Source organism: Pelecanus crispus, chromosome 6, assembly GCF_030463565.1.
Source record: "Pelecanus crispus isolate bPelCri1 chromosome 6, bPelCri1.pri, whole genome shotgun sequence".
Lineage (NCBI taxonomy): Eukaryota > Metazoa > Chordata > Aves > Pelecaniformes > Pelecanidae > Pelecanus > Pelecanus crispus.
The window spans coordinates 1,622,069-1,643,243 of NC_134648.1; the positions used below are offsets into that span (position 1 = coordinate 1,622,069).

Sequence of the window (21,175 nt, forward strand, 5' to 3'; positions counted from 1 at the left end):
CTCTGCCCCGACCCCCAGCACACGCAGGCAGGACCGCGGCCCCTGTCCCGCCAGGACAAATCCAGCTCCTCCAGCCAGGGGCTCATCACACCTGCCCCAGCTGCTCAGCCAATCAGCATGGTGTGACCACACCCATCCACTGCATGGCCAATCAGCATGGAGGATCTGCACCAATTCACCCATTGCATGGCCAATCAGCACGGAGGGAACACACCCACCCACCTCACAGCCAATCAGCACGGAGGGAACACACCCACCCACCTCCAGCCAATCAGCATGGAGGGAACACACCCGCCCGCAGCCAATGGGGCCCGGCTTCACCGCCCAGCCACGCGCTGGGGCCCAGCGGGGCACTGCCGGGGGTTTCCGTCCCCCCGTACAGCTCCCATCCCCTCCGCCAGTGGCAGCACCCACCCACCCACCCGCTCCGCTCCGGTTCGGGTGCCCCCCACCTGCACCCCAGAGCCAGCCGGGGTGGCCTGGCCCCGCCAGCGCACCCAGCCCGTGCCAGCAGCAGCACCGCGCCTGCGGTTTCGGCTCCGCGCCCAGCACAGCTCTCTTACCGCAGTGTCCGCAGGTTGCTGCTCCGGTGCCGCGGTGCCCGGCAGAGCAGGTGCATGGGGGAGAGCAGCTCCTCCTGCTGCTGCTCGACGAAGGGATGGGGATGTCTGCTGGCTCCCGAGGCACTGGAGCTGCAGAGGGACAGAGCCTGGGGGGCACGGGCAGCCCTCACCGGCTCTGGGAGCTCTCGGCATGACGCTGGCACACAAACCCCCGCAAGCACTGCTCACCACCAGCTCACAGGAGGTCTCCTCGCATGGGACCTCCGTGGCTTTGCAGATGCAAAGGACCACGAGCATTACTGCTGGAGTTACCCCGCTCTCAAGCAAAGCTCGAGGCGCACTTAAAATTTCAGCACCGGGGATCTCCCCTTTGCATCTGAGAAGGGGGATGTGAAGCCAAACCAACGCCTGGGCACGGATGGGCCTGTTTGGGCTTGGGAAGTGAAACCCAGACACTCCACCTCCATCGATCCCACCGCATGCAGCAGTCAGGGGAGCCTGCGTGATCCTTATTCTCCCACCATGCTCCCCAAGAGGAAGCAAGATCCTCCACTGGGGAACTAAACGCCAGTGAGAGGACAAGCTGGTGTTTGGGTGGGAGGAGCTGAAATGCCTTGAAAGCCATCCTCTGGGGTGGAGAAAGAGAAATCTTTGCGATTTTGGGTGGCTAGAGCGGAGAGGGTCAGTACTTACCGGGCCAGCGCTGTGGCCAGCTCTTCCCTGGGGTCCTGCTGGTCGAAGGAACATCCCCGGAGGGTGACGCAGCCCAGCCCAGCCCACTGCCTGATGCAGAAGGAAAGAGCCGTTTGGTTGTACAGGGTCAACTTGATGTCCTGCAAGTCTGTGTCGGTGAAATGACCCAACACACTTTGCACAAAGCTTTTCTCGTTCATCTCGAACAAAAAGTGGAAAGTGTCCAGCTCTGAAAGTGTCAGTGCTTGGCTGGGGCGGGAGACGCCTTCATGCCTCCCCTGAAGCCACCTCAGCACATCTTCCCTGGCTCGTGGTGAAATTCTGCACCCGATGATTTCGTCCGCATACTCTATTGATTTTTGGCTTACCAGACCAAACAGGAAACGCACCACTAAGTTCAAATCCTTCCTGGACTTGCTATAGCTTTCTAATAACATATTTATGTCCTTCACAAGAGCCCCCGAGTCCCCAGCCATTTCCTCATCGTCCTCCAGAACATAAAACATGGCCGCAAAAAAAATCCTGGAGGTGCAGGCGGGTGAAGCTGTAGATGTTCCCATGGTCTGCACCTTTCTTTGAGATCTTCTCGTTGACGAAGAGGGGGAGAAGTTCTGGCTGGTGCAAGCCACGCTCCTTGATTTCCTTCTCCTCAAAGAGGACCTTGTGCGTCCAGACACCGTCAGCAGCCAAGGAGCAGAGCTTGTGCAGGAACTGCTGGAGGTCCTGCGGGTTGTCCCTGCCTCTGCACTTCATTAACCGGGAGAGGTAAAAGACGTTCATCCGCGGGGTAGCTTTAGAGCACTTGATGAGGTTTTTCTTCTTGTAAAGCTCTTGTTCAAGGATGGTGCAGACCGTGCAGCTCATGATGGGGATGACGCACAAGTTGTAGAGGATCTCATTGCCTCTGGCAAACCTGAAGACCACGTTGCCTTTATTGTCGTTCTCAAAATGCCTCTAGAAATACTCCTCCCTCGTGGTTGCCGAAAACCGCAGTATCTCCGCATAATACTCACCCTCCAGGCACCGCCCAGGGCATTGAAGAGCCATCGGCCTCGTGATGATGAGCAAGGAGGACTCGGGGAGGACAGTCTTCTTCAACAAGCTCCTCAGGGTGGTTTCCAGCGCCTTCACTTCCCTGGGGTCAGAGCTCAGCTCATCTTCAGGCTGAACCAAGGAAAATCCCAGGGCCTCGAAGCCATCAGAAATGAACAGGATCTTCTTCTGGTCATCCAGCAGCTTCCCAGCTGGCGCCCACTTGTGAGGGCAGCGTTTTGAAACCACGTCTGCCACGCTCGCTTCCTTGGTAAAGGCAAGGTCTTTACAGTCTATGCAGAAGATGTACTCACACTGTGCGCAGAGGCTCCCTTCCACCCACTCTACCATCACCTTCCTCACCATCATCATCTTCCCCATCCCGGGGCCCCCACCAGCACCACCACCTGCATCGGTTGCCCATCTTCGTTGGGTTTAAACAGCGTCTGTGTGGTGACAGTGATGGTGGCTGGTGTGTTGCTGGCGTCAGCACAGCCACAGCTGGTGCCCACAGCTTCATGCTCACCTCTGCCCTTGCTCCAAGGCTTCCTGGCGATGGTCAGGTGGGTGTAGCGGCTGCTGATGGACAGGTTGTCCCCGAGACAGGAGTTCACTTCTTTGTACCAGCGGAACTCCCTGACCACGTGCTCTCTGTATTTCTGCTTGTACTCTGCGCTGGCGAGAAGCAGAGTCATTCCCAAGCACAGCCCCATTCCCCAGGACCTCCTCAGCAGCCCCACCGCACTCCCAATACGCCAACGGGACACTTGTTTCAACGCTCAGGGCTTTCTTCACTCTGGCCGAGGCAAGAAGGACACGGTCTGGGATTATTTTGGGCCTCTGCTCAGTTGGGGAGGTCCTTCCCCTCTCCCGATGGGTCATCCTCATCCATCAAGGCCTGCTTTAACCAGCCTGCAATCCTCACCCACCCTGGGAGCAAATGCAATTGCCTGGGGCCACCCGCAGCCTCTGTCCCCCTCTGCTCGTGGCCCTGGGCCCAAAGGCAGCGTGCCTGGGCTCCCGGGGATGCCTCTGCCTGCAAAGTGCTACCAAAGAGGAGCTCTGCAGAGATGTCCTTCATCGCCATGGCAGGAGGAAAGGGTCTGCCCCGCTGGCTGCCGGGCGGTGCTGAGAGCTGGAGGCTCTTCTCCGGGAGCAGAAGGAGCCCGGCAGTAAGTGGGGACAGCAAGAGGAGAGGTCCCTGCATCCCTCCCACTAAGGGGGTCACAGCGGCAGCACTGCAGCTAGCCGGGGAGCTGTGTGCAGTCGATGCCCCTTGTCAGTGCTGAGGGCGGCCCCGTGGAGACTCTGGCAGATTTTGGGGTGAATCCTGTCACCATCAGCACTGTGCTCTTGCCAGGCTCTGGCAGCAGGGTCAGCCCCATGGGGGGACACGCGTGGGAAGGGCCCATGCTCCTCATGGCGGTGGCAGTGGCCTGGGGGGCTGGCTCCCTGCGGGCACATCCGGGCACCGACCCACCGTGGTGAGGTGTGTGACGCCAGAAGCAGAGCCAATCTTCATATTTGGGCACGGAGAAGATTATTGGAGGCTGGGGCCCCGTCAGCTGGGAGATAACCCACCTGATAACAGCTCAAAAGGTTCTGCCACCTCCATTGGCTCCCAGCTGCGGCGCTGCCTATATATCACCCGCCCCGCGCCGGGGGTCTGGGACGTCAGGATGGTGCTGGTCGGGGTGCTGGGGCTGTTCCTGTGTGTGTGGCTCTGTGAAGGTGAGTGTTGGGGCAGGGGTCAGCTGTGGGGCAGGGACCCCTGTCCAGCCCCAGGCTGGGCTCAGCACTGTCCTTGCCGCAGGCACCGGGGAGCTGCGGCTGGTGGGCGGCGGCGGGCGCTGTGCCGGGAGGGTGGAGGTGAAGCACGATGGCGAGTGGGGCTCCGTCTGCGCCTACGACTTCCACTTGGAAGCCCGTTGGGACGCCGTGGTGTGCCGTCAGCTGGGCTGTGGGCCAGTGGCCAGGTCGTCCCCCTACGCCCCGTTTGGGCAGGGCACCGGCAGGATCTGGCTCCAGCCCCTCCTCTGCCGGGGCGACGAGGCGATGCTGCAGGACTGTGCCCACTATGGCTGGGGACAGCACTTCTGCGGCCATGAGCGGGACGTGGGGGTGACGTGTGCAGGTGAGGTGGGGAGGCTGGCCATGCCGGGACGACCGCCGTGTGCCGGGGCATCCCCTGGCAGGGCTGAGGCCGTGCTGGTGCCCTGGTGCAGAGGCGGTGGAGCTGCGGCTGGCGGCTGGCGGGAGTCCTTGTGCCGGGAGGGTGGAGGTGAAGCTGCGAGGACGCTGGGGATCGGTGGGAGATTATGAATGGGACATGGAGGACGCCGAGGTGGTGTGCCAGCAGCTGGGCTGTGGCTCGGCTGCCGGTGCCTACCCTGCCAGCACCCACTTCGGCAAAGGGGACGGCCCTGTCAGCTTGACGTGGGTCGAGTGTGTTGGGAACGAGACTGCGATCTGGGACTGCAAGATCCATGGCTGGGGACCCTACAACAGCGGCATTCATGACTTTGACACCGCCGTCATCTGCCAAGGTAGGAGCTGGGTGGTGGGGGACACGCACCGGTCCCGGCACATCCGTCAGCACTGACCCGCGCGCCTCTCCCGGCAGGGTTTGCCCGGCTGGTGGGCGGCGACACTGCCTGCGCCGGGCGGCTGGAGGTGCGTCGGGGCCGAGCGTGGGCCAGCGTCTGCGAGGACGCCATGGACATGAAGGCCGCCCAGGTGGTGTGCCGGGAGCTGGGCTGCGGCGTGGCCCTGGCCGTCTCTGGCACCGGCTGGTTTGAGGCGGGACCGGGGCTGCTCTGGGAGGGGGGGTTCGAGTGCAGCGGCACCGAGCCCCTCCTTGCCAGCTGCGCCCGGCGGCCGCCGCGCAGCCAGGCCTGCACCAGCCATGCCAGCATCATCTGCTCCCGTAAGCGCTGGGGCCGCCGGCGGGTGTTGGGGGAGTCCCCACCGCGTCGTCCCCCCCCAACGCCCTTTCTGCCGCAGCCTACACGGCTTTCCGGCTGGCGGACAACAGCTCGGGCTGCGCCGGGCGGGTGGAGGCGGAGGCGGGGGGCACGTGGGGGTCCCTCTGCGCCACCGGCTGGGACCTGCGCGACGCCCACGTCCTCTGCCACCACCTGGGCTGCGGCCCCCGCCGCCGCCGTGCCCCCGGGAGGCTCCTTCGGCGGGGGGGACGGGCCGCTGCGGCGCGACGCCTTTGGCTGCGTCGGGAGCGAGCGGCACCCAGGCGAGTGCCCCACGGCGCTGCTGGGGCAGCCCGCCTGCCCCCCCGGCCACGCCGCTGCCGTCAACTGCTCAGGTCTGTATGGCATGTGCCGGGAAAAGCCTGAAGGGGCTTTTGGGACAGCCGAAAAGTTGGGGACAGAGGACACAGGGCCGTTTTGGGGAGAGGGGAGGGCTGAAATGGGACCCCGCCATCCCCTCAGGGCCCCCCATCCCCTCAGGGCCCCCCCATCCCCTCAGGGCCCCTACGGTGCTGGTGCGGCAGCCTCACGGCACCGCACCGCCGGGCATTTTGCAGGCGTTGCCGCACCCCTGCGTCTGGTGGAGGGGGAGAGCCGGTGCGATGGGCGTCTGGAGGTTGCCGCAAGGCCCGGGGCCTGGGCCCGCGTGCCGGCGGGGCTGTGGGATGCGCGGCGTGGCAGCGTGGTGTGCCGGCAGCTGGGCTGTGGCGTGCCGGAGAAGGTCTACAGCGTGGCGGGCTCGGGCACTGTGGGGCTGCAGGGGCTGCGGTGTGCCGGCAGCGAGGAGCAGCTGGCCCAGTGCAACGTGTCGGGGACGGCCGCCGCGCCGGCCGTCAGCCGCGAGGAGGTGGCCGTGGTGTGCTCGGGTGAGTGTCCCGGGCAGGGCCGGAGGGTGCCGGCACGGTGAGCGGCCGCCCCAGCCCGGTGCCCTCCGTGCCCTGCAGGCAGCCGGCGGGTGAGGCTGTCGGGCGGCCCCGGGCGCTGCGCCGGGCGGGTGGAGGTCTACGTCAATGGCAGCTGGGGCACCGTGTGCCAGGAAACCTGGGACCTCCTGGACGCCAGCGTCGTCTGCCGCCAGCTGGGCTGCGGAAGGGCGCTGGCGGCACCCGGCTCGGCCCGCTTTGGTCCCGGCACGGGGCCGCTGTGGCCGCATGCCGGCGGCTGTGCCGGGACGGAGGCGTCGCTCTGGGAGTGCCCGGCCTCGGCACAGCACGGCTGCCGGCGCGGTGGCGGGGCGGGAGCTGTCTGCTCAGGTCAGTGCCGTGCGCCCCCAGCTCGGGGAGCAGGGGCAGCGGGATGGCGCGGCCGTGCCGTGACCCCCCGCGCACCCCCTTGCAGAGCAGCTCTCCCTGCGGCTGGCGGGTGGCAGCGGCCGCTGCAGCGGGCACCTGGAGGTGCTCCACAAGGGCACGTGGGGCCGCGTGTGCGCCAACGGCACCAGCCCCGCCACGGCCACCGCCGCCTGCCGGCAGCTGGGCTGCGGGGACGGGGGGAGGCTGGAGGCCGCCCCTGCCCGGGACCCGGCCCCCGCCTGGCTGGCCTGGGTGGGCTGCCAGGAGGGGGCCCGCTGGCTCTGGCGCTGCCCCTCGGCACCCTGGCGCCTGCAGGCCTGCAGCCCCGGCGGGGACGCCCGCGTCGCTTGTGACGAGGACAGTGACGGCACGAGCGGGACGCCCAGCCCGTCCCCGGGGAGCCGCTGCCCGGAGGGTGCCGCTTGCACAGGTAGCTCTGCCCGTGCTGACGGCCCCCTGCGCCAGGCTGCCCGCAGTGCCCCTGCTCACGCCGCCTGCTCATGTCCCCGCAGGTGTCCCCAGCAGCACCAGTGCGGCGGCAGCGGCAGCATCGGGGAGCGTGCCGGTGCCCACGGTCCTGTGCGTGGTGCTGGGGACGCTGCTGTGCCTGGCCCTGGCTGCCCTGGCCGTGCAGGCGTGCCGCGCCCGGGCTCGGCGCCAAGGTGGGTGCCGGCGGGTGGGTGTTTGGGGGTGCTGGGGCGGCCTTGCCACGGGACGGCTCAGAGGGTGGGCGGCGGGTGACCCCAGTGCCACCCACGGTCCCCATGGCCCTGGCTGAGCACTGCCCATCATGCCAGGCCCCGGTAGAGCTGCAGACGCCGTCTCCGATGCTGTCTACGAGGAGCTGGACTACACCCTCATGCCCGAGTACCAGGAGGTGCCCAGTCGCTCAGGTCCGTGCAGACCCTCCCCGTGCCTCGCAGCTCTCCCGAAAGATGGGGGTTCTCTGCCCCACGGCCCCATCTGCAGCACCGCGTCCCACTGGTGCCGGCTTCGGTCACCCCCAACGCTCCGTCCTCCCCCATCCAGGCTCCCTGTCCGAGGGGTCGGTGACGAAGCTGCCGTATTACAGCGGGGACAGCATGGAGGAGAGCGAGCCCAGGGCAGCCCCAGGTAGGAGCCCGGGGGCAGGAACGTGGGCGACAGCAGCAGCCCCAGTGCCACCAGCACATCCCCGGTGGCGTGGCCGGAGCGGGGTGGCACAGCCAGAGCCCTGCCACGGCCTCCGCTTCACTGCCACCCACCCGCGTGCCTGTCCCAGGCCCCCCTGCCCAGCACGGCCCCCCGGATGGCTACGACGATGCCGCCGCCGTGCCACAAGAGTGCCCCGCTCCCAGCGCTGGGGACAGCGCCGACGGGGTGGCACGCAGGAGCTGGGGCTGTGTCCCACCCACAGGTGAGAGGGGCCACAGCCACCCTGTGCCCTGCAGAGCCACCTCCGCCGCAGCTCGGCTGCGCTGGCGGGCAGGCAGCAGGCAGCAAAGCCCCGGGGGCTGCGGCAAGAGCCCAGCCAGGCTCTGGCAGCAGGGACGCGCAGCAGCCCCATTAAGGCACCAGCCTTTGCTGTCCCCGAAGGTGGCAGCTGCCCCCCGCCAAGTCCCCCAGGAGCCACGAGGGACCCCGCGGCCCAGCCCCCGGGGGACACACACTATGACGATGTCGGCGTCAGCACCCTGGCCACGGCGCTCTGAGGATGCCCGGGCCACACCGCAGGACTCCCTGGGGACACGGGTGCAGGGGGCTGGGGCTCTGTCCCCACCAACGCGTGGCTCACTGTGAATTTCTCTTGTTGTCTATTAAAACGCCAAACTGGCTGGAGACTCCCTTCCTGGGCTGGCACCTCGCTCCCAGGTACATGAGCCATCCCTCAGGGACGTGGGGCAGGAGCCGCAGCCACGCACGCAGCCCTGGGCATGGCGGGGACAGGGGGAAGGACAGGGCAGAGCACAGCGGGATGCCTGGCACTGGCCCCAGGCCCTTTCTTTGGCATCAAACACCCACGCAACTGCTCCCACCGACGGGCGTGGGGAAACGGGAGAGGGAAGGAGCCACTCTGGCTCTGCCCCGACCCCCAGCACACGCAGGCAGGACCGCGGCCCCTGTCCTGCCAGGACAAATCCAGCTCCTCCAGCCAGGGGCTGGTGCCCACCACGGCGGCGAGGTTCTCACAGCAGCCGCTGCTGAGGCGGCAGTACCACAGCCTGCCGGGGACCCGCACGAAAGACCATCAGAGAAGCTCTCCAAGGGCATCTGTTTAAACCTGTTTAAACCTGACGAAGATGGGCAACCACCACAGGTGGTGGTGCCGATGGGGGCCCTGGGGATGGGGAAGACGATGACGGTCAGCCTAAAGATGAGCTGAGCTCTGACCCCAGGGAAGTGAAGGCGCTGGAAACCACCCTGAGGAGCTTGTTGAAGAAGACTGTCCTCCCCGAGTCCTCCTTGCTCACCACCATGAGGCCAACAGCTCTTCAAAGCCCTGGGCGGTGCCTGGAGGGTGAGCATTACGTGGTGTGGTTCCTCCATGCTGCTTGTCCAGGTGGTGGGTGGGTGTGGTCCCCCCATGCTGACTGACCCTGCAATGGGTGGATTGGGAAGACGACTGGCCTGGCTGAACAGGGAGCTTTTGGCGGGACTCAGGGAAAACAAGAGAGTTTATCAGCTTTGGAAGAAGGGGCAGGCAACTCAGGAAGAGTACAGGGATCTCGTTAGGTCATGCAGACAGGAAATCAGAAAGGCAAAAGCCCAGCTAGAACTCACTCCGGCCACTGTTGTAAGTGAGAATAAAAAATGTTTCTGCAAATACATTAACGACCAAAAGAGAGCCAAGGAGAATCTCCGTCCTTTATTGGATGCGGGGGGCGGAACATTGCCACCAAGCATGAGGAAAAGGCTGAGGTACCAATGCCGCCTTTGCCTCAGTCTTTAATAGCCAGAGCAGTTATCCCCAGGGTATTCAGCCCCCGCAGCTGGAAGACAGGGAAGGAGAGCAGAACAAAGCCCCCATAATCCAGGAGGAAGCAGTTAACGACCTGCTACACCACCTGGACACTCACAGGTCTGTGGGGCCAGACCGGATCCACCCAAGGGTACTGAGGGAGCTGGCGGAGGAGCTTGCCAAGCCACTCTCCATCATCTATTGGCAGTCCTGGTTAACAGGGGAGGTCCCAGATAATTGGAGGCTTGCCAATGTGACACCCATCTCCAAGAAGGTCCGGAAGGAGGACCCGGGGAACTACAGGCCTGTCAGCCTGACCTCAGTGCCCGGGAAGATTATGGAGAGGTTCATCTCGAGTGAACTCAACAGGCAAGTGCAGGTCAACCAGGGGATGAGGCCCAGCCAGCACGGGTTCATGAAAGGCAGGTCCTGCTTGACCAGCCTGATCTCCTTTTATGACCTGGTGACCCGCCTGGTAGATGATGCAAAGGCTGTGGATGTCATTTCCCTGGACTTTAGCAAAGCCTTTGACACCGTCTCCCACAATATTCTCCTTGGGAAGCTGGCAGCTCATGGCTTGGACGGGAGTAGTCTTTGCTGGGTAAAAAACTGGTTGGGTGGCCGAGCCCAGAGAGTAGTGGTGAATGGAGTTAAGTCCAGTTGGCAGCCAGTCACGAGCGGTGTTCCCCAGGGCTCTGTTTTGGGGCCAGCCTTGCTTAATATCTTTATCGATGATCTGGATGAGGGGATTGAGTGCAGCCTCAGTGAGTTTGCAGACGACACCAGGAAGGGTGGGAGTGTCGATCTGCTGGAGGGTAGGATGGCCCTTCAGAGGGACCTGGACAGGCTGGACCGATGGGCCGAGGCCAACTGTATAAGGTTTAACAAGGCCAAGTGTCGGGTGCTGCACTTGGCTCACAACAACCCCATGCAACGCTACAGGCTTGGGGAAGAGTGGCTGGAAAGCTGCCTGGCCGAAAAGGACCTGGGGGTGTTGGTCGACAGCCAGCTGAACATGAGCCAGCAGTGTGCCCAAGTGGCCAAGAAGGCCAACAGCAGCCTGGCCTGTATCAGGAACAAGGTGGCCAGCAGGAGCAGGGAGGTGATTGTCCCCCTGTACTTGGCACTGGTGAGGCCGCACCTGGAATCCTGTGTCCAGTTTTGGGCCCCTCAGCACAAGGAGGACATTGAGGTGCTGGAGCGTGTCCAGAGAAGGGCAACGGAGCTGGGGAAGGGTGTGGAGCCCAGGGCTGGTGGGGAGCGGCTGAGGGAGCTGGGGGTGTTCAGCCTGGAGAACAGGAGACTGAGGGGAGACCTGATCGCTCTCTACAACTACCTGAAAGGAGGAGATAGTGAGGTGGGTGTTGGTCTCCCACGTAGTTAGCAATAGGGCGAAAGGAAATGGGCTCAAGCTGCATCAGGGGAGGTTTAGGTTGGAAATTAGGAAAAAATTCTTTATGAAAAGGGTGGTCAAGAATTGGAAGAGGCTGCCCAGAGAGGTGGTGGAGTCACCATCCCTGCAAGTATTCAAAAGGCGGGTAGATGTGGCACTCTGGGCCATGGTTTAGTCTGGTCTACCCTTGATTGGCTAAGAGTAGACTTGGTAGTGTAGGTTAATGGTTGGACTGGATGATCTTAAAGGTCTTTTCCAACCTACACGATTCTATGATTCTATGATTCTATTCTATGGTTTAGTGGGCATGGTGGTGTTGGGTTGATGGTTGCACTGATGATCCTAGAGATCCTTTCCAACCTTAATGATTCCTAGTTTTACTTTCATGAAAAAATAATTCATCCACCAAGCGAAGGAACATGAAATTAATTATTCCTCTGCCCTTAACTGCTTTAGTGGTGGACTTGGTAGGGTTGGGTCAATGCTTGGAGTGGATGATCTTAAAGGTCTTTTCCAACCTAAACGATTCTATGGTTCTATGATTGGTGCCGTTCCTCCATGCTGATTGGCCAGGTGGTGGGTGGGTGTGGTCCCTCCATGCTGATTGGCCCTGCAGTGGTTGGATTGGTGCAGTTTCTCCATGCTGATTGGCCATACAGAGGGTGGGTGTGGTCCCTCCGTGCTGATTGGCTGACCAGCCAGGCAGGTGTGACGAGCCCACCCGTTCTCTGCGCTCTCCCCGCAGGCTGCAGTGGTGTGGGCTGTCGCAGAGCTGCTGTGCGGCGCTGGCGGCGCTCCTGGCCGAACACCCCAGCCTGTCCCAGCTGGAGCTGGGCGACGGCACGCTGGGCGATGGCGGCGTGCGCCTGCTCTGCGAGGGGCTGCAGCAGCCCAGCTGCCGCCTGCGTGTGCTGCGGTGAGTGGCCCCGGCACCCCTGGGCATCCCCCCGGCACCCGTGGGCATCTCCCAGGCAGCCAAACCCACGGGGTGGAGCGGAGGGCTGGGCAGGTACCCCAGAGAAGTCCCTCCAGGCTGGCAGGGACCCTCGGTCCCCCTCTCCCAGGGTGAGGAGCTGGAAAGCAGTGGCAGCAGGCTGGGGACCGTCACCGTGGTGGGGTGGCACCGCGGTGCCCTTGGAGCAGCTCTGAGGGTCTTTCGCGCGGGTCCCCAGCAGGCTGTGGTACTGCCGCCTCAGCAGCGGCTGCTGCGAGGACCTCGCCGCCGTGGTGGGCACCAGCCCCTGGCTGGAGGAGCTGGATTTGTCCTGGCGGGACAGGGGCCGCGGTCCTGCCTGCGTGTGCTGGGGGTCGGGGCAGAGCCAGAGTGGCTCCTTCCCTCTCCCGTTTCCCCACGCCCATCGGTGGGAGCAGTTGCGTGGGTGTTTGATGCCAAAGAAAGGGCCTGGGGCCAGTGCCAGGCATCCCGCTGTGCTCTGCCCCGTCCTTCCCCCTGTCCCCGCCATGCCCAGGGCTGCGTGCGTGGCTGCGGCTCCTGCCCCACGTCCCTGAGGGATGGCTCATGTACCTGGGAGCGAGGTGCCAGCCCTGGAAGGGAGTCTCCAGCCAGTTTGGCGTTTTAATAGACAACAAGAGAAATTCACAGTGTGCCACGCGTTGGTGGGGACAGAACCCCAGCCCCCTGCACCCGTGTCCCCAGGGAGTCCTGCGGTTTGGCCCGGGCATCCTCAGAGCGCCGTGGCCAGGGTGCTGACGCCAACATCGTCATAGTGTGTGTCCCCCGGGGGCTGGGCCGCGGGATCCCTCGTGGCTCCTGGGGGACTTGGCGGGGGGCAGCTGCCACCTTCGGGGACAGCAAAGGCTGGTGCCTTAATGGGGCTGCTGCGCGTCCCTGCTGCCAGAGCCTGGCTGGGCTCTTGCCGCAGCCCCCGGGGCTTTGCTGCCTGCTGCCTGCCCGCCAGCGCAGCCGAGCTGCGGCGGAGGTGGCTCTGCAGGGCACAGGGTGGCTGTGGCCCCTCTCACCTGTGGGTGGGACACAGCCCCAGCTCCTGCGTGCCACCCCGTCGGCGCTGTCCCCAGCGCTGGGAGCGGGGCACTCTTGTGGCACGGCGGCAGCATCGTCGTAGCCATCCGGGGGGCCGTGCTGGGCAGGGGGGCCTGGGACAGGCACGCGGGTGGGTGGCAGTGAAGCGGAGGCCGTGGCAGGGCTCTGGCTGTGCCACCCCGCTCCGGCCACGCCACCGGGGATGTGCTGGTGGCACTGGGGCTGCTGCTGTCGCCCACGTTCCTGCCCCCGGGCTCCTACCTGGGGCTGCCCTGGGCTCGCTCTCCTCCATGCTGTCCCCGCTGTAATATGGCAGCTTTGTCAGCGACCCCTTGGACAGGGAGCCTGGTGGGGGGAGGACGGAGCATTGGGGGTGACCGGAGCCGGCAGCAGCAGGACGCGGTGCTGCAGGTGGATTGTGGGGCAGATACCCCCATCTTTCGGGAGAGCTGCCTGGCACGGGGAGGGTCTGCACGGACCTGAGCGACTGGGCACCTCCTGGTACTCGGGCATGAGGGTGTAGTCCAGCTCCTCGTAGACGGCATCGGAGACGGCGTCTGCAGCTCTACCGGGGCCTGGCATGATGGGCAGTGCTCAGCCAGGGCCATGGGGACCGTGGGTGGCACTGGGGTCACCCGCTGCCCACCCTCTGAGCCGTCCCGTGGCAGGGCCGCCCCAGCACCCCCAAACACCCACCCGCCGGCACCCACCTCGGCGCCGAGCCCGGGCGCGGCATGCCTGCACGGCCAGGGCAGCCAGGGCCAGGCACAGCAGCGTCCCCAGCACCACGCACAGGACCGTGGGCACCGGCACGCTCCCCGATGCTGCCGCTGCCGCCGCGCTGGTGCTGCTGGGGACACCTGCGGGGACATGAGCAGGCGGCGTGAGCAGGGGCACTGCGGGCAGCCTGGTGCGGGGGGCCGTCGGCACGGGCAGAGCTACCTGTGCAAGCGGCACCCTCCGGGCAGCGGCTCCCCGGGGACGGGCTGGGCGTCCCGCTCGTGCCGTCACTGTCCTCGTCACAAGCGACGCGGGCGTCCCCGCCGGGGCTGCAGGCCTGCAGGCGCCAGGGTGCCGAGGGGCAGCGCCAGAGCCAGCGGGCCCCCTCCTGGCAGCCCACCCAGGCCAGCCAGGCGGGGGCCGGGTCCCGGGCAGGGGCGGCCTCCAGCCTCCCCCCGTCCGCGCAGCCCAGCTGCCGGCAGGCGGCGGTGGCCGTGGCGGGGCTGGTGCCGTTGGCGCACACGCGGCCCCACGTGCCCTTGTGGAGCACCTCCAGGTGCCCGCTGCAGCGGCCGCTGCCGCCCGCCAGCCGCAGGGAGAGCTGCTCTGCAAGGGGGTGCGCGGGGGGTCACGGCACGGCCGCGCCATCCCGCTGCCCCTGCTCCCCGAGCTGGGGGCGCACGGCACTGACCTGAGCAGACGGCTCCCGCCCCGCCACCGCGCCGGCAGCCGTGCTGTGCCGAGGCCGGGCACTCCCAGAGCGACACCTCCGTCCCGGCACAGCCGCCGGCATGCGGCCACAGCGGCCCCGTGCCGGGACCAAAGCGGGCCGAGCCGGGTGCCGCCAGCGCCCTTCCGCAGCCCAGCTGGCGGCAGACGACGCTGGCGTCCAGGAGGTCCCAGGTTTCCTGGCACACGGTGCCCCAGCTCCCATTGACGTAGACCTCCACCCGCCCGGCGCAGCGCCCGGGGCCGCCCGACAGCCTCACCCGCCGGCTGCCTGCAGGGCACGGAGGGCACCGGGCTGGGGCGGCCGCTCACCGTGCCGGCACCCTCCGGCCCTGCCCGGGACACTCACCCGAGCACACCACGGCCACCTCCTCGCGGCTGACGGCCGGCGCGGCGGCCGTCCCCGACACGTTGCACTGGGCCAGCTGCTCCTCGCTGCCGGCACACCGCAGCCCCTGCAGCCCCACAGTGCCCGAGCCCGCCACGCTGTAGACCTTCTCCGGCACGCCACAGCCCAGCTGCCGGCACACCACGCTGCCACGCCGCGCATCCCACAGCCCCGCCGGCACGCGGGCCCAGGCCCCGGGCCTTGCGGCAACCTCCAGACGCCCATCGCACCGGCTCTCCCCCTCCACCAGACGCAGGGGCGCGGCAACGCCTGCAAAATCCCCGGGTGAGCCGTGAGGCTGCCGCACCAGCACCGCAGGGGCTCTGAGGGGACGGGGGGCCCTGAGGGGATGACGGGGCCCCATTTCAGCCCTCCCCTCACCCCAAAACGGCCCTGTGTCCTCCGTCCCCAACTTTTCGGCTGTCCCAAAAGCCCCTTCAGGCTTTTCCCGGCACGTGCCATACAGACCTGAGCAGTTGACGGCAGCGGCGTGGCCGGGGGGGCAGGCGGGCTGCCCCAGCAGCGCCGTGGGGCACTCGCCTGGGTGCCGCTCGCTCCCGACGCAGCCAAAGGCGTCGCGCCGCAGCGGCCCGTGCCCCCCGCCGAAGGAGCCTCCCGGGGGCACGGCGGCGGCGGGGCCGCAGCCCAGGTGGTGGCAGAGGACGTGGGCGTCGCGCAGGTCCCAGCCGGTGGCGCAGAGGGACCCCCACGTGCCCCCCGCCTCCGCCTCCACCCGCCCGGCGCAGCCCGAGCTGTTGTCCGCCAGCCGGAAAGCCGTGTAGGCTGCGGCAGAAAGGGCGTTGGGGGGGGACGACGCGGTGGGGACTCCCCCAACACCCGCCGGCGGCCCCAGCGCTTACGGGAGCAGATGATGCTGGCATGGCTGGTGCAGGCCTGGCTGCGCGGCGGCCGCCGGGCGCAGCTGGCAAGGAGGGGCTCGGTGCCGCTGCACTCGAACCCCCCCTCCCAGAGCAGCCCCGGTCCCGCCTCAAACCAGCCGGTGCCAGAGACGGCCAGGGCCACGCCGCAGCCCAGCTCCCGGCACACCACCTGGGCGGCCTTCATGTCCATGGCGTCCTCGCAGACGCTGGCCCACGCTCGGCCCCGACGCACCTCCAGCCGCCCGGCGCAGGCAGTGTCGCCGCCCACCAGCCGGGCAAACCCTGCCGGGAGAGGCGCGCGGGTCAGTGCTGACGGATGTGCCGGGACCGGTGCGTGTCCCCCACCACCCAGCTCCTACCTTGGCAGATGACGGCGGTGTCAAAGTTGTGAGTTCCGTTGTAGGGTCCCCAGCCGCGGATCTTGCAGTCCCAGATCGCAGTCTCGTTCCCAACGCACTCGACCCAAGCCAGGTTGATGGGGCCGTCCCCTTTGCCAAAGCGGGCGCTGGCAGGGTAGGCACCGGCTGCCGAGCCACAGCCCAGCTGCTGGCACACCACCTCCGCGTCCTCCATGTTCCAGCTGTGGTCTGCCACCGATCCCCAGCTTCCCCGCAGCTTCACCTCCACCCTCCCGGCACAAGGACTCCCGCCAGCCGCCAGCCGCAGCTCCACCGCCTCTGCACCGGGGCACCAGCACGGCCTCAGCCCTGCCGGGGGATGCCCCGGCACACGGCGGTCGTCCCGGCATGGCCAGCCTCCCCACCTCACCTGCACACGTCACCCCCAGGTCCCCCTCATGGCCGCAGAAGTGCTGTCCCCAGCCGTAGTGGGGACAGTCCTGCAGCATCGCCTCATTGCCCTGGCAGAAGGGCTGGAGCCAGATCCTGCCGGTGCCCTGCCCAAACAGGGCGTAGGGGGATGACCTGGCCACTGGCCCGCAGCCCAGATGACGGCACACCACAGTGGCCCAATGGGTTTCCCAGTAGAAGTCGTAGTTGCAGACGGAGCCCCACTCGCCATCGTGCTTCACCTCCACCCTCCCGGCACAGCGCCCGCCGCCGCCCACCAGCCGCAGCTCCCCGGTGCCTGCGGCAAGGACGGTGCTGAGCCCAGCCTGGGGCTGGATGGAGTCCCTGCCCCATGGCTGGCCCCTGCCCCACGGATTACCCCACCATGACACTCACCTTCACAGAGCCACACACACAGGAGCAGCCCCAGCACCCCGACCGGCACCATCCTGACGTCCCAGACCCCCGGCGCGGGGCAGGTGATATATAGGCAGCGCCGCAGCTGGGAGCCAATGGAGGTGGCAGAACCTTTTGAGCTGTTATCAGGTGGGTTATCTCCCAGCTGACGGGGCCCCAGCCTCCAATAATCTTCTCCGTGCCCAAATATGAAGATTGGCTCTGCTTCTGGCGTCACACACCTCACCACGGTGGGTTGGTGCCCGGATGTCCCCGCGGGGAGCCAGCCCCACAGGCCACTGCCACCGCCATGAGGAGCATGGGCCCTTCCCACGCGTGTCCCCTCATGGGGCTGACCCTGCTGCCAGAGCCCGGCAAGAGCACGGTGCTGATGGTGACTGGATTCACCCCAAAATCTGCCAGAGTCTCCACGGGGCCGCCCTCAGCACTGACAAGGGGCATCGACTGCACACAGCTCCCCGGCCAGCTGCAGTGCTGCCGCTGTGACCCCCTTAGTGGGAGGGATGCAGGGACCTCTGCTCTTGCTGTCCCCACTTACTGCCGGGCTCCTTCTGCTCCCGGAGAAGAGCCTCCAGCTCTCAGCACCGCCCGGCAGCCAGCGGGGCAGACCCTTTCCTCCTGCCATGGCGATGAAGGACATCTCTGCAGAGCTCCTCTTTGGTAGCACTTTGCAGGCGGAGGCATCCCCGGGAGCCCAGGCACGCTGCCTTTGGGCCCAGGGCCACGAGCAGAGGGGGACAGAGGCTGCGGGTGGCCCCAGGCAATTGCATTTGCTCCCAGTGTGGGTGAGGATTGCAGGCTGGTTAAAGCAGGCCTTGATGGATGAGGATGGTCCATCAGGAGAGGGGAAGAGACCCTCAACTGAGCAGAGGCCCAAAATAATCCCAGACCATGTCCTTTTTGCCCTGAGCTTTGAAACAAGTGTCCCATTGGCGTATTGGGAGTGCGGTGGGGCTGCTGAGGAGGTCCTGGGGAACGGGGCTGTGCTTGGGACTGGCTCTGCTTCTCGCCAGCGCAGAGTACAAGCAGAAATACAGAGAGGACGTGGTCAGGGAGTTCCGCTGGTACAAAGAAGTGAACTCCTGTCTCAGGGACAACCTGTCCATCAGCAGCCGCTACACTCACCTGACCATCACCAGGACGCCTTGGATGAAGGGCAGAGGTGAGCATGAAGCTGTGGGCACCCACTGCGGCTGTGCTGACGCCAGCAACACACCAGCCACCATCACCATTGCCACGCAGATGCTGTTTAAACCTGACAAAGATGGGCAACCGCTGCAGTTGGTGGTGCTGGTGGGGGCGCTGGGGATGGGGAAGACGATGACGGTCAAAAAGGAGATGGTAGAGTGGGTGGAAGGGAGCCTCTGCGCGCAGTGTGACTACATCTTCTGCATAGGCTGTAAAGACCTTGCCTTTACCAAGGAAGCGAGTGTAGCAGACGTGGTTTCAAAGCGCTGCCGTCTCAAATGGGCACCAGCTGAGAAGCTGCTGGATGACCAGAAGAAGGTCCTGTTCCTTTCTGATGGCTTCGAGGCCCTGTGATGTTCCTTGGTTCAGCCTGAAGATGAGCTGAGCTCTGACCCCAGGGAAGTGAAGGCGCTGGAAACCACCCTGAGGAGCTTGTTGAAGAAGACTGTCCTCCCCGAGTCCTCCTTGCTCACCACCATGAGGCCAACAGCTCTTCAAAGCCCTGGGCGGTGCCTGGAGGGTGAGCATTACGTGGTGTGGTTCCTCCATGCTGCTTGTCCAGGTGGTGGGTGGGTGTGGTCCCCCCATGCTGATTGACCCTGCAATGGGTGGATTGGGAAGACGACTGGCCTGGCTGAACAGGGAGCTTTTGGCGGGACTCAGGGAAAACAAGAGAGTTTATCAGCTTTGGAAGAAGGGGCAGGCAACTCAAGAAGAGTACAGGGATCTCGTTAGGTCATGCAGACAGGAAATCAGAAAGGCAAAAGCCCAGCTAGAACTCACTCCGGCCACTGTTGTAAGTGAGAATAAAAAATGTTTCTGCAAATACATTAACGACCAAAAGAGAGCCAAGGAGAATCTCCGTCCTTTATTGGATGCGGGGGGGGGGGAACATTGCCACCAAGCATGAGGAAAAGGCTGAGGTACCAATGCCGCCTTTGCCTCAGTCTTTAATAGCCAGAGCAGTTATCCCCAGGGTATTCAGCCCCCGCAGCTGGAAGACAGGGAAGGAGAGCAGAACAAAGCCCCCATAATCCAGGAGGAAGCAGTTAACGACCTGCTACACTACCTGGACACTCACAGGTCTGTAGGGCCAGATGGGATCCACCCAAGGGTACTGAGGGAGCTGGCAGAGGAGCTTGCCAAGCCACTTTCCATCATCTATCGGCAGTCCTGGTTAACAGGGGAGGTCCCAGATAACTGGAGGCTTGCCAATGTGACACCCATCTCCAAGAAGGTCCGGAAGGAGGATCCAGGGAACTACAGGCCTGTCAGCCTGACCTCGGTGCCAGGGAAGATTATGGAGAGGTTCATCTCGAGTGAACTCAACAGGCAAGTGCAGGTCAACCAGGGGATGAGGCCCAGCCAGCACGGGTTCATGAAAGGCGGGTCCTGCTTGACCAGCCTGAACTCCTTCTATGACCTGGTGACCTGCCAAGTGGATGAGGGAAAGGCTGTGGGTGTCATCTACCTGGACTTTAGTAAAGCCTTTGACACCGTCTCCCACAGCATTCTCCTAAGGAAGCTGGCGGTTCATTTTGCAGATGACACCAAATTGGGCAGGAGTCTTTCTGCTGGAGGGTAGGAAGGTCCTGCAGAGGGACCTGGACAGGCTGGACCGATGGGCCGAGGCCAGTTGTATGGGGTTCAACAAGGCCAAGTGCCAGGTGCTGCCCTTGGGTCACAACAAGCCCATGCAACGCTACAGGCTTGGGGAAGAGTGGCTGGAAAGCTGCCTGGCTGAAAAGGACCTGGGGGTGTTGGTCAACAGCCGGCTGAACATGAGCCAGCAGTGTGCCCAGGTGGCCAACAAGGCCAACAGCATCCTGGCTTGTATCAGGAACAGTGTGGCCAGCAGGAGCAGGGAAGTGGTCGTCCCCCTGTACTCTGCACTGGTGACGCCGCGCCTGGAATCCTGTGTCCAGTTTTGGGCCCCTCAGCACAAGGAGGACATTGAGGTGCTGGAGCGTGTCCAGAGAAGGGCAACGGAGCTGGGGAAGGGTGTGGAGCACAGGGCTGGTGGGGAGCGGCTGAGGGAGCTGGGGGTGTTCAGCCTGGAGAAGAGGAGTCTGAGGGGAGACCTTATCGCTCTCTGCAGCTGCCTGACAGGAGGGTGCAGTGAGGTGGGTGTTGGGCTCTTCTCCCATGTGGTTAGCGATAGGACGAGAGGAAATGGGCTCAAGCTGCATCAGGGGAGGTTTAGGTTGGAAATTAGGAAAAAATTCTTTACGGAAAGGGTGGTCAAGAATTGGAAGAGGCTGCCCAGAGAGGTGGTGGAGTCACCATCCCTTCAAGTGTTCAAAAGGCAGGTAGATGTGGCACTCTGGGCCATGGTTTAGTCTGGTCTACCCTTGATTGGCTTAGAGTAGACTTGGTAGTGTAGGTTAATGGTTGGACTGGGTGATCTTAAAGGTCTTTTCCAACCTACACGATTCTATGATTCTATGATTCTATTCTATGGTTTAGTGGGCATGGTGGTGTTGGGTTGATGGTTGCACTGATGATCCTAGAGATCCTTTCCAACCTTAATGATTCCTAGTTTTACTTTCATTAAAAAATAATCCAGCCACCAAGTGAAGGAACATGAGATTAATTATTCCTCTGCCCTTAACTGCTTTAGTGGTGGACTTGGTAGGGTTGGGTCAATGCTTGGAGTGGATGATCTTAAAGGTCTTTTCCAACCTAAACGATTCTATGATTCTATGATTGGTGCCGCTCCTCCATGCTGATTGGCCAGGTGGTGGGTGGGTGTGGTGCCTCCATGCTGATTGGCCCTGCAGTGGTTGGATTGGTGCAGTTCCTCCATGCTGATTGGCCATACAGAGGGTGGGTGTGGTCCCTCCGTGCTGATTGGCTGACCAGCCGGGCAGGTGTGACGAGCCCACCCGTTCTCTGCGCTCTCCCCACAGGCTGCAGTGGTGCGGGCTGTCGCAGAGCTGCTGTGCGGCACTGGCGGCGCTCCTGGCCGAACACCCCAGCCTGGCCCAGCTGGAGCTGGGCGACGGCACGCTGGGCGACGGCGGCGTGCGCCTGCTCTGCGAGGGGCTGCAGCAGCCCAGCTGCCGCCTGCGTGTGCTGCGGTGAGTGGCCCCGGCACCCCTGGGCATCCCCCCGGCACCCGTGGGCATCTCCCAGGCAGCCAAACCCACGGGGTGGAGCGGAGGGCT

General features: G+C 64.6%; 3 protein-coding genes across 3 annotated transcripts; 1 reads left to right on the forward strand and 2 right to left on the reverse strand.

The window, feature by feature from the left end:
- Positions 1-559: 559 nt before the first annotated feature.
- On the reverse strand, positions 560-3,001 carry LOC104026520 (NACHT, LRR and PYD domains-containing protein 3-like). Its single transcript, XM_009484158.2, is given in 4 exon segments — positions 560-692; positions 1,257-1,774; positions 1,776-2,677; positions 2,680-3,001. Coding segments are annotated over 4 exon segments (1,875 nt in total).
- Positions 3,002-3,967: 966 nt separating this feature from the next.
- Positions 3,968-11,815, forward strand: LOC142593714 (scavenger receptor cysteine-rich type 1 protein M130-like). The gene is given in 15 exon segments (XM_075712217.1): positions 3,968-4,019; positions 4,102-4,422; positions 4,514-4,834; positions 4,912-5,214; positions 5,292-5,437; positions 5,439-5,607; positions 5,830-6,138; positions 6,217-6,525; positions 6,611-6,979; positions 7,107-7,226; positions 7,362-7,457; positions 7,594-7,677; positions 7,826-7,960; positions 8,861-9,110; positions 11,641-11,815. Coding segments are annotated over 15 exon segments (3,159 nt in total).
- A 765-nt stretch (positions 11,816-12,580) lies between these two features.
- Positions 12,581-16,851, reverse strand: LOC142593715 (antigen WC1.1-like). The gene is made up of 13 exons (XM_075712218.1): positions 16,800-16,851; positions 16,384-16,701; positions 15,975-16,292; positions 15,595-15,897; positions 15,203-15,517; positions 14,696-15,004; positions 14,309-14,617; positions 13,855-14,223; positions 13,608-13,727; positions 13,377-13,472; positions 13,159-13,242; positions 12,876-13,010; positions 12,581-12,696 (listed from the first exon to the last, which is right to left on the reverse strand). The coding sequence occupies exons 1-13, from the start codon at positions 16,849-16,851 to the stop codon at positions 12,581-12,583; spliced, it is 2,844 nt and encodes a 947-aa protein (XP_075568333.1).
- Between the last annotated feature and the right edge of the window lie 4,324 nt (positions 16,852-21,175).

Bases quoted from the DNA above. Each gene is read 5' to 3' on its own strand.
- LOC142593715 (XM_075712218.1), bottom strand. From the start codon at position 16,851: ATGGTGCCGGTCGGGGTGCTGGGGCTGCTCCTGTGTGTGTGGCTCTGT. The intron at 14,224-14,308 runs GTCAGTGCCGTG...ACCCCCTTGCAG, and splicing joins GGCGGGAGCCGTCTGCTCAG to AGCAGCTCTCCCTGCGGCTG. The intron at 12,697-12,875 runs GTGAGAGGGGCC...CTGTCCCCGAAG, and splicing joins GGGCTGTGTCCCACCCACAG to GTGGCAGCTGCCCCCCGCCA.